The 12,077-nt window shown below is 41.1% G+C and overlaps 1 protein-coding gene across 1 annotated transcript; it reads left to right on the top strand.

Moving 5' to 3' along the window:
• The first annotated feature begins 574 nt into the window (after positions 1–574).
• ppp5c (protein phosphatase 5, catalytic subunit) lies at positions 575–10,606 on the top strand. Its single transcript, XM_023800653.2, has 13 exons — positions 575–778; positions 3,692–3,933; positions 4,816–4,963; positions 5,152–5,273; positions 5,383–5,448; positions 5,586–5,684; positions 5,895–6,000; positions 6,118–6,260; positions 6,352–6,439; positions 7,121–7,161; positions 8,075–8,253; positions 8,347–8,428; positions 9,380–10,606. Exons 1-13 carry the CDS (start codon positions 685–687, stop codon positions 9,440–9,442), a joined length of 1,473 nt encoding a protein of 490 aa, XP_023656421.1. The 5' UTR covers positions 575–684; the 3' UTR covers positions 9,443–10,606.
• Positions 10,607–12,077: the final 1,471 nt, after the last annotated feature.

The raw sequence follows: 12,077 nt of genomic DNA, 5'->3' as shown, positions 1-12,077 counted from the left end.
CATACACATACCCTATTCCTCATTGTGATTTGCTGTAATACACAGGCATAACAGTATTTCCCATGACATTTTTAGTTAAACGATTTGTAGAATTTTACTACCCAAAATGGATGGATATTTTTCTATTTTATTTTCCTTTTTGGCAGCACAGTGTGTAATTAATGGCTACTGTTTTTGCTGTGTGCGCGAGATTCTTACCGTTGTATGTAGGTTTTTTTTCAGGGTTGAGTAAAAACACTGTTCAGTGTTTTTAAAACTGTGGTTTTTGGGCTTTGTGTGTATAGTTTCAGTAAATTGTGTCGTATTATGTGAAGTGTGTGTTTCAGCAAATGAGAAAAACTATTTTAAAAAAGCGTTTTCTAACCACTGTTTAATTCGTGAGAGCAAGTACAGCCAACACCCAATCCTTGTATTGTCAATAGACATTCAGGAGATCCGCCCCACCGCGTTGCAGTAAAATCCATAAAAAGCAATGAACACATAAAAACCATCAATAAAAGCGTGCGTATTAGGAACCAATGAAAAGGACTCAATAAGTGAGTAGATGTTTCATAAGCTATGCCCAAAACCTCTCAGGCGCCCTAATCACAGCGTGTCAACGTTTTGCTAAGGCGTCGATTTACGGCAGTATTTGAGAGTAAAGTGACGCGACAAGGCACACTTTGCGACCGCACCTCATTGGCAATGGCGGACACAACGAAAAGCGGCAGTGCGAAGATGGCGGCGAACGAGCGAAGTGCCGAGGAGCTCAAGGAGAAAGCGAATAAATACTTCAAAGGTATAGCAAACTAGGAACTAGTTCTTTATTGAGTTTTTATTTGTTGTGAGAATATATGGCTAAAATTTAAGCCTATGGTAATTCAGTGTCATTGGTGATACCTGATATGTTGGCAAGTGACTCAACCACGAAGCCGGCAACGTTAGCTACACACTACAGGGAGAAGGCATGTATGATAAAAGCCCTGGGGGTGAATTGCTTTTAGCTAGGCATTGAAATTAAAGCACTTGAAAACAATTATTACAGATACATAACTTAGTGAAAATAGTCTGTATATGTAGTTAGGGGGCTTTTGGAGAATTTTAAAACGGGAAAGTGCATATAGGTTAAAAACAACAGCTATAGATATTCTGATTGTTGCGGTTAGCTTTATGGCTAGGTTACCACCTGTCAACTGAGTTCGCCAAATACACGCACATGTGGTAACTGGCTGTCTTCACTTGTGATTGTGAAATGACTTAACACTTAAAGTGTGATTTATATTTTGGCAGAGTAGCTACCTGTCTGGACAATTAGGTTATAAAAGGTTTCGTTAGCTAAATGGTTTAGGTATTATTTACTTAAGTCAGTCTTTGTGCCCTCGCCAATAGTTAAGGGCGTTTTCAAGTTTGCGGCATAACCATTATACCGATTCAAAGTAAGGTGAAATGTAGATAATAGTTAAATACAAACTGTGTCGTGGTTCCCACACACAGTGACAATGGTTATATGCGGCGAAGTGTCTCATAGTTTAGATATTGAACGAAACACGCATTCGTCACCGCTGGGTGCCTAGTCGTGCTTGAATTTAGCTTCAGTTTACACGGTGTCGGTTGCCATTTATCACTGTTTTTTGAATAAGGGGGGAGCACGTGGAATGATTTTTAAGTTGAATTTAATAATTGAAAGTTTTGGAGAGCATCCGTATGAGAAATGAGTCTGCACGATACACTCCACTCCTAAGTGCAGCTGCGCGTGGATCAGTCGTCCTCGCGGAGAACTCTGGCACCTTGCTGCACGCCTTCCGCTGACGTCACGGCCCCATCGCCGGGTTTGCGCGGCACAGTGACATCTGCGCTCATTTATTTATTCCCATTCATTTGTTTCCACTCTCCGTGCTTCCCCTTAAAGGGCGCTGAGCGGCGGGCCACCTGCTGGGCACCGCAGTGCTCCGTTACTATTGCCGGTTCGATTTTATGAATATCCCAATCTAATGTTTCTGCCATAATCTTAAAGCCTTTTCTTTTGAGAATTCGGTGTTTATCATGCTTGATTCTCGGCGGTCAACTTTTCCTCCTTTCGAATGAAGAAGTTGGTCGCTTCATTTTACTCATTATTCAGTGTTATATTTATTATGTTGAGGTTCAGCTGCATAGGAGAGAGTTTGAAATTGGGTGGATCGATGGGGGCAACTTGATTATTTAAATACAAAGGTCTTTTTATTGAGGGCAATCCAAATTAATATTGAGGGGCACACGCCCCTGTTGAAGTTAATTGCTTTTCTCAAGGCTATGACAGCAAAATTGTCTGCTGTGCTAGTTATTTCCCTCAGCATTTTGACTTTGCACAACTTTCAAGATATGTAAAATACACACACACAATCGGTTATAACCAGTGTATTTCTAAAAAAAGCTGGTGTAAGATGGATCTTTGTGTGTGAGCTGCCTGTATGAGTGATGTCAGTTACCCATTCGTTTTGCCCATAGCATTACCAGAAGGAATTGAAAGCAGTCGTCCTCTCCATGAAATTAAGCTGTCTGACCGATTAGATCTGGGGAAAATAGCTCAACTCATGTGATACTGCCCAGAGCTATTTGTTTTTTAATTAAGGTTTCATGCACAGTGTTTGTAAAGTCTTTGGGTTTAGTAGTATTTTACTTTATCACAGTAATAATGAAACATACTTTTTATGGTCTGAACTGATATATCCATCCTCATTGAATTTAATTTGATCGGGAACTTTCATATACAGATGTACTGAATGGATGAATGGCTTTCTGTACATAATCATTCCAGTTATTTCATGGACCTGCTGGCTAGGACTACAGGCAGCCCCCGGGTAACATCTGACTAACGGACAACTCGTACTTACAAATGGACTGCTGTAAAGCATATAATAAACATTTGCGTTAAATACAATGGTTCCTAATGACGAGTGCACACACTACTTTTTGATGCTCGTGAAAACATTGCCCGGCTTTAGGAGATCTTTGGTTCAAAGTACAATACCGTATGTAGCTTTAAAAATGGTACTTTTACTGTATAACCATTAATATTATGTACTGTATTATTTTTCCAACTTACCTACAAATTAGACTTAAAGACAGACTTGGGGACTGGATCTTGTTCGTAACCTGGGGACCGCCTGTATTCCATAACGGTCATTATTAGCCATGTTTAGCTGCCACTAAACAAGCAAAGTTGCTTCTTCATGTAGATTAAGTATATAAGTAAGCACGTCACAATATTTATTCCATCATAAAAATAGTTGTGATTCTATTTGAGCTTTTTCAGTCTTGCTAATATCAGCAACTTAGTTAGAAAAGGGAAAAGCTGCATATACAGCTGATTTTAATACCTCATACCTGGCCAGATTTGTTCTTTGTATTGCTAATGATTCCTGTGTCTTTAATGTATCTCTCCTTGCCTACATGGGATTAAGTCAGCCTCCCGAGGGACACGGGATGTTCAGTCCTGTCTCTTCTCTTAATCACTAAAAAGCATAATCAATTTGACATTTGAGGTTGCGTTGTCAAATGATACTGTAGTTGCAGTTTGTTTCGTCGTCATCCCCTGGCCTGCCTTTGAGATCGACGTCTTGGTGCACATCTATAATGTCTGGATCTTTTGCTGAGTGTTTAAGACCTGGTGGTTGAAGACCTTTTGGACTTACAACGTTATCTTCTAACTGCCAATTATGTTTCTGTGTTTCAGAAAAGGACTATGATAACGCTATCAAGTATTACACAGAGGCTCTAGAACTGAATCCGGACAATGCGATCTACTACAGTAACCGCAGCTTGGCGTACCTGCGCACGGAGTGCTATGGGTACGCATTGGCAGATGCTACGCGTGCCCTGGAAATCGATAAAAATTACATCAAAGGCTACTACCGACGTGCCACCTCTAACATGGCACTGGGCAAATTCAAGGCTGCGCTCAAGGACTACGAGACGGTCAGTGTACTGATCCTTCCCCTTCACCAGGAACTGAACAAAGGGTGTGATTGATTTTGCTGACAGTTGTGAGGAAATACTTAGTAAACAATAAATGTTACTCTAATTATGTAATTCCTGTGCTTCTTCAGTTATTTTTAATTACGTTATATCCTGTTAAATGATCCTACTTAATGACTTTGCACTTTTTACATTTTTAGCATTTTTCACCTTGAGTTGCCTAGCGGATGTGTGTTTTCTTTTTTAACCACTTGGCAAGGCACACAATTAGCAGTGTGATAATACTGCAGGCCAATATTCACTCCCTCTACATCACCCAATCAGTCACTTTGTAACATGTTATGTTGTGTTCTATAAAAGGATTCATATGTAAATAATGTCTTTTAAATCCCCTCATGGGACGTTCACGATGGGACCATACAAATTAATACTGTCCTCCCCATTGCCAGAATTATCCTCAGTGTCTCTAGTTTTAATGAGTTTGACAGCCTCTGATAAAAATTCAGCTGTGAAAGGAGTCGCCTTTGTCGTGTGTGTGTGTGTGTGTGTGTGTGTGTTGCTTTGGCTCCAGTGTAGTAGTACGTGTTGTCTTAAGGAAACTGTATGCATGCGCATGTAAACCTGTGTGTGTAAACATGCTTGTATAAATCAGTCTTAGCGTACCATTGATTTGTCTTTATCAAGCTGAGGGACAACTAGATCGACTGCAATCATTGGTGTTTTTTTTTTCTAACAGCTGGGGATAGAATTGCCTACTAAATGTACGGTACTTTCCAGAAATCTTAAGGGGACCTACAGTGCAGGATCCCTGTGAGAGATTTAACACTGAATTGACTGTTATTCTGAACCCATGTTGATTTGTGTCTCATGTAACGAATTCAGGTAGTACGGGTGCGGCCCAATGACAAGGACGCCAAGATGAAATACCAGGAATGTAACAAGATAGTGAAGCAGAAAGCCTTTGAGAGAGCCATCGCTAGCGACGAACTCAAGAAATCAGTGGTTGACTCCTTGGACATTGAGAATATGAGTGAGTATTGCCTGCAGAGTTTAAACAGCAACAGCCCATAGGATGCATTTTTAATCTCTATAATTAGAAAAGATCTATTACTTTAAGATATTTGACGGTTTTATAGGTCTTTCAAAAATGATTTTGGATTGTTTTCCCTATTGATCGGTATTTTGCCGCTTGAGATCATTCATGTTTTCTCCCTGCAGTGATTGAAGATGATTACACAGGTCCAAAACTTGAAGACGGAAAGGTGACTGTAAAGTTCATGAATGATTTAATGGAGTGGTTTAAGGATCAGAAGAAACTCCACAGGAAGTGTGCCTATCAGGTATGGTTTAAAATAAAATAGTGTTTGGTGTTTGACAAATTGCCATTTCAGTGGCTTGTTGTGATGTTTGTTTGTATGACTTTTATTGGGTATTTGTTTCCTATTTCAGATTTTGGTTCAGGTCAAAGACATTTTATCCAAACTCCCAAGTCTTGTAGAAATAACGTTAAAAGAGGTAAACTTCAAATTTGTTCTACATGTGTGCAGTAATTGTCACTGTATCTGTAAATTACCTCCATTTGCTACCTTATTTTGGTCATTTTTACTTGTCAGACTTAATCTTTTAAATCTTTGCCTTTCTCGAACCAACAGTCAGAGAAGATCACTATATGTGGTGACACGCATGGCCAGTACTATGACCTCCTTAACATATTTGAGCTGAATGGATTACCCTCCCCGACAAACCCCTATGTATCCTTTGGCTTTTGTTATATGATCTCTTAAGGTCAGGTTGTAAAATCTGCTATTATTCAAGGAAAGGGATGGATTATGCAAATACAGGAAATTTCTGGTTTCTGTGCAGTCCTCTTTCTTAGTTATACAATACTTACAATAATTATGACCATAAGGAGTGAATGTATTCTATTGGCGTGAGGCTTTTCTTTGACTGATGGCTTGCAGCTGTTCAATGGCGATTTTGTCGACCGTGGCTCCTTTTCTGTGGAGGTGATTCTCACGCTTTTTGGCTTCAAGCTGCTCTATCCAGACTACTTCCACCTGCTGAGAGGTGAGTCTAGCTCTTCCTGCCGTCATCTTGGGTTATAAAACGGACAGTAGGAAATATTAATATGTGAGTCGTGTTACCGAAATCAGTCACAATACTGATGGTCTTTGCCAAATGCAGGTAACCATGAGACGGACAACATGAACCAAATGTACGGCTTTGAGGGTGAAGTCAAAGCCAAGTACACAGCGCAAATGTTCCAGCTGTTTAGTGAGGTCTTCCAGTGGCTGCCCCTAGCACAGTGTATCAACAGTAGAGTTTTGGTAAGAACTAATCTGCCGTGGCTATAGGACAAAGGCAGCCCTCTTTGGGTACGTTGAGCGAATGAGAGACGCCTGCTTTGCCCGTCGTCAGGTAATGCACGGAGGTCTCTTCAGCGAGGATGGCGTGACGCTAGATGACATCCGCAAAATTGACAGGAACAGACAGCCACCAGATTCTGGTAGGTTCTTCAGTCCATCCTCACAACACATTACTGACTGACTGCATATACGTAGCAGTGATCTTTTCACTGATATATCAAACAAACAGGAATTTCATGCTATGGTGTGACATTTACTATCAGTTTTGCCAAATTCATGTTATCAAGTTTTAACTGGCTGGCAGCCTTAAAGGGGCAGTCTCATGACATCAATACAGGGTGATATATACCCCTTACAGGCCTATCACCATACTATCCTCATCTCTTCCTTTATATAGCAAATAATTCAGTCAACCATTATACCTAAATGCCTCCCAGTCTTCTGAACAACACAAAATAAACTGTGGAAATGTGGTCTCATTTGTAGTTAGAATCGATAGCGTACATGTTCATGTAGTGTAACTTTTCTAATGCATTTATTTATATATGCAGTAATAATATTGATAATTATACTCCAGGGCTCTTCAAATATATCTGGCCCTCGATTCCAAATCCAGGCCTTGTTTTCAGTTCTCCTAGGTAGTTAGTTTAATAATTACTGATTCTGATTGGCCAGAGGCTTCACACCTGGCTCGCAGGTAAAGGGAGGCTGGAAAACCAGCGGGGCTCTGTCGTTGAGGATCGTGATTTGAATAGCCCTGATATACGCGGTCCTCTTTATCATGCCCGCCAACCTGCTCTGTTCTGTTGTTCCCCCTTCAGGCCCCATGTGCGATCTGCTCTGGTCAGACCCCCAGCCACAAGTAAGTTCCTGTATTGTTCCTGCCAGCAGTAGAAATTCCCCGTCCAAGGGTGATTCCCAGATGGAACATGTACGGCTTATCACATTATTGCTGTATTTATTTAATGCACATTACTACCTTCATTTGTACCTCACAAAACTGTCAGACTCCACCGACCCCCCCCCCCCCATCACTCCAGAATGACACTATAAGGACTACTTTACCTCGCGCTAAAGCGGGGGTACCGCAGCGCACAACACGCCGCTGGACTCTTCGCAATCCTCCATGATCTTAATTCTAGCACCATCGTGCCAGGCAGCCATGCAGTTTGATGCCAGGCTTGCGGTGGCGCTGTAGAGCAAAGCTGTTAAGTCGCATTCATGGTGTGTGGAATGAATGTTATAAGTAAGAATTTTATTAAGTCTAACCATGCATGATGTACTTACAGTATGCAAGGCAGGATTATTATTACAATAACATTTTCATAAACTGAAATAAAATCCAAAAATAAAAACTACAACTAAGAGCTATAAATATTTCTTCCAAAACCAATTGAAATAAAATAAAAACAAATGTGAAATACTTGCTAATCATCTGTTCATTTTTGGCCCTCTCGTGCAATACACTTGAACCATAGAAATGGCCGACGGCATTACGTCGCGACACTCTGTTGAAGCCATTTTAGGTCCTACAACTTTTCCGACTTACCATCTGACTACTCTCTGCCTTTTTGACATTTTGCTATGCTACTTTACCCCTGGCCAATGAATGGTCAAGGTTTGTTTGCGTCACCGAGTGGAGTCTCCGCGCCGTCCAAGGCTGGCCCCTATGATAAAAAAATTGCATTGCAGTCCTTGCACACACTGTCTCGCCGCCGCATCCGCATGAAGTAAAAGCCACCCTTAAGCCAGTTTCCTGGTCTTTCCTCCCCCAGAACGGGCGGTCGATCAGCAAGAGGGGAGTGAGCTGCCAGTTTGGGCCAGACGTGACGGAGCGCTTCCTCACCGAGAACAAACTGCAGTACATCGTTCGCAGTCACGAGGTCAAGGCCGAGGGCTATGAGGTCACCCACTCAGGGAAGTGCATCACTGTCTTCTCGGCACCCAACTACTGGTACGTCATGCACGTTCGGTGCCTGTCTCTTTAAACCAGACGGCCTTAACGCGTTTACAGCATTATAATTACAGTGTTACGTCTCTCCTCCAGTGACCAGATGGGTAACAAAGGAGCCTATATCCACCTCAGGGGGTCCGACCTTAAGCCAGAATTTCACCAATTCACTGCTGTGGTCAGTATCTTTCTAGTCACCATTATGAACTTTAGGATATGCTTTCTTATCGTACTTGTCTGCTTTCAAACTGTTGACGTTCTATTTCTTATTTCGAGGTGGCACAGTGGGTGGGCTCACACTGCCCAAAAAAAAAAATCTCACCTCCATTCTGAATGTGTGAAATATGCATGCTTTCCCTGTGTTGTACAGGTCTCCTGTAGGTATTCGTTTCCTCTAGCAGTCCAAAGGCTAATTGGCATCACAGAATTGTCTGTAGTGTGTGATTGTGGGTGTCTCCCCTGGCCTCGTGTCCTGTGTTGCCTGGGATGAGGTCTAGGCAGTGCCGATTGCTGGCTGTTCCTTATTCCCAATGTCAACATCCCTTCCAGTCTCATATCACTCAAAATACGATTTACCTTTCACATGCATTCTATAACACTAATCAAATAGGGCTGTTTTGACTTTCTATCCTTGGTAATGGGCTATCATGCCCATTAAATATCCATAAAGCACCCTTTATGTTGGAATTTCTCTGTATATCTACTACAGCTTAGGATAACCCACAATGAAGAATCTCAAAGTGAAACTGAATCCTGCTCTAATAAAAGTATTTTGATTCTGATTCTCTCATACTACACACCTAGTCTGTGGCTGTATTTTTGTAACAGGGTGTCTGTCTAAGGTTTGGATGAAAGCTCTCATTAATCTAAGTTTTAATGAAAGCTGGGCCCTGGGATGTTTTTCCCCAAAAAAAATTTGTTTCTTTCTTTGATAAGCACTTTTAAATTTGCAGAAAATTCTATTTTGTTGCAAAATTTTGCAACATCTCAGACTCTCACTCATTTGACCTTGGACACTAGGTTGTTAATGTACTTGTTAATGTCAGAGAATGTAAAGTAAATTGCAAGAATAATGTATTTATGCAGTGTTACGTTAAACACCATGTGTATGCTCTGTCTTCCCTCACAGCCTCATCCGAATGTCAAGCCTATGGCGTACGCAAACTCCTTGATGCAGTTGGGAATGATGTAAAGAGCCTGTCTGTGTGTGTGTGTGCGCGCAGGTGTGGCGTCCTTACCATTTAGTTTTTTTTTTGTTTTGTTTATCTGTTTTTTTTTTTTTTTTCCCATATACAGCTCTTATTGCCACTAACCTTACCTCCTCTCAAAAAACTCTTTTCAAACTCCAAGTACGCACACGAGGGAGGTTAGGGTATTTCTTTACTGGTCCAGTCAAAAACATGTGCTTCGATGTTAACGGTTTAGCGCAACTACGCAACCCATATTGATCCATTCATCTCTGGCCAATTCATGCTATGACACAAATTTGTAATTACTAGATTTTTTTTTTAATCACATAACTAGTACATGATTACTTCAGTGTTGGGATTCAAGCACTAGTTGGCGCCAAAGACCAGTACTGGAACAGCTTTCAAGTATTTGACATAACGTGATTGTCCACCTTAGAGGAAATCTGTTGGGAGATGCCGAGATTGTCTGTGTCAGAATGTGATAATATCATGGTCCTGTCACTTTGCCAAGCGCTGTCTTTTTAAAGTTGATGCACCCCCCCCCCCCCACAATTACTTTTAATTTGTGGGATGAATATTTTAAGTACAGTACTGTCACTCAAAACCAAATATAGGTTATTCACTTTCGGGGGTAGTCTAACCAAGAGAATTGTCACAAGTTCTATTTTAATAGTTCTGTGTGTTCTTCCATATTTATTCTGAGGCTTTCTGACAAGCTTGTCTTAGCAGAGTAATGCGCTACTTATCGTTCTCTCCCAGTACCGGTTCCTGGTAACGGGAGAGAACGCTGAAGCCACTTTACTGAAAGAGACACAGGCAATACTTTCAGTCCCATCGTGTGTCGTGAAGCTGCTCGCAAGTTTATGAAAGACGTGTCACAGACATGTACAACCATCTTCCCGTTTCTGAAGCGCACAGCAACATTGTCCTGGGCTTTTTAGATAATGTTATACAAACGTGTATGTGTGTGTATATATATACTGTATATCATTTCAGATTCCAGTGTACATGTTTGAAGCAGCAAGAGGAGAAAATAAAATGGTCTTCAGTGATTTTAAACAATGAAACATCTGTTTGTTAAATGAGTGGCTGTATAACCTGCCCCCCATGAAACAAATTTGTACTACACATGCCCCCCCTCCTCCCCATAAAAAAGCTTACTGTTATTATCTTGTTGTGTCTTAATGCTGCTACTTAGTGCTCTAACTTATACAGCGACTTTATATGTGTGATTTTGGGCAAAGAAAGACAATGATCAGATGAGAGTAATCAACACAGCCTACGTCCATGGAAGTCACAGTAACACTGAAACTGAAGCAGTTAACTTTAATCACATCTATGGAAAACTCTACGGAAGTGAGTTTTAAAACATAAACCCACACCCTAGAAGAATTTATTCCAAAGGGCACAAACAGAAATTAATTTATGGCTAGATTCCCACAGTAAGTTGTTTTCCGTGGTACAGTAACCAGTAACATTCAAGGTAGTTAAATCTGGTTGTTATTCATCATTGATTTGGTTTTCACACCAAAAAGAGCCCAGAATAATACAAAAATAAATGCCACCTATTCTTTTACGATAAATTTTGTATGCACTCTGCACCTCATTTTATGTGGTCTGCCACTTCATGGCTGAGTTTCTGTTCCTAAATGCTTCCACTTTGCAATAATACCACTTACAGTTCACCGTGGAACATCTAGCAACAGGAAGAAATTTCACAAACTGACTTACTGCAAAGGTGGTATCCTATAACAGTACCATGCTTCAATTCAGTGAGCTCTTCAGAATGACCCATTCTTGCACAAATATTAGTAAACCTACATACTGCATGGCTAGGTGCTCGATTTTATTTACCTGTGGGTCTGAATGAAACACTGGAATTCAATGATTCAGAGGGGTCCCCCAATATTTTTGTATGTTGGGTTAATGTATAAAATACATTTACTACTTTGCCTGCTGTAGCATATCCACGATCATACGTCAACATCAAAAGTTACAAGCCTAAATATATTTTAATTTGTCAACTGTAAATAGAATATAAATTTCTCACTTCTAGGACGTCATTCAAAGTAGCTTTCCCCGTATGTAGTGATGTCTACTCGAAGTCACATTCATTTGCGGGCGTCCCACCACCTCCACAAAGTGACAGCAGCTCCCGGACACCGGCGAGTGAAGCGCAACGTCCCGGAAAACTGTCCGTAAGCGAAGTGACCCGGGGGCACTATACGCTCCGTCTGACCACCCAACTAATCGCCAACCGGTCAACAACTGTTACCGCACGCACTTCAACACCAAAACTTACAGTGATGAAAAGCACAAATTAAGGAGCCTAATCTATTTGAAGTAAGGGTTGCCAGCTCTCACGCATCAGTGGCCTGTACTACGAAGCGGGGTTACTGGTTTATCGGGGTAACTTGTCGGATTTAAGGTAGTCTGGGCAAAATGTAAGTGAACGAATATGAAGTCCATTTAAACTGTGGTACCTTAAATCCGACAAGTTACCCCGATAAACCAGTAACCCCGCTTCGTAGTGCAGGCCACTGGTGTGACACTCATGCAAGAAATTTTACGGCAAATGTATATTATTCCATTATAAACCTAAAATTTACTACACCAAAAGCTCTGGGGAAGTTTGCA

The sequence above is a fragment of the Paramormyrops kingsleyae genome, chromosome 18, assembly GCF_048594095.1.
Source record: "Paramormyrops kingsleyae isolate MSU_618 chromosome 18, PKINGS_0.4, whole genome shotgun sequence".
Lineage (NCBI taxonomy): Eukaryota > Metazoa > Chordata > Actinopteri > Osteoglossiformes > Mormyridae > Paramormyrops > Paramormyrops kingsleyae.
This window is presented reverse-complemented; position numbering and strand designations above follow the sequence as displayed.

Excerpts from the sequence above, each read along its gene's own strand:
- ppp5c (XM_023800653.2), top strand. The coding sequence starts at position 685 with ATGGCGGACACAACGAAAAGCGGCAGTGCGAAGATGGCGGCGAACGAG. Across the intron at positions 4,964-5,151 it reads CTTGGACATTGAGAATATGA|TGATTGAAGATGATTACACA; the intron begins GTGAGTATTGCC and ends TTCTCCCTGCAG. Across the intron at positions 7,162-8,074 it reads GGTCAGACCCCCAGCCACAA|AACGGGCGGTCGATCAGCAA; the intron begins GTAAGTTCCTGT and ends TTCCTCCCCCAG.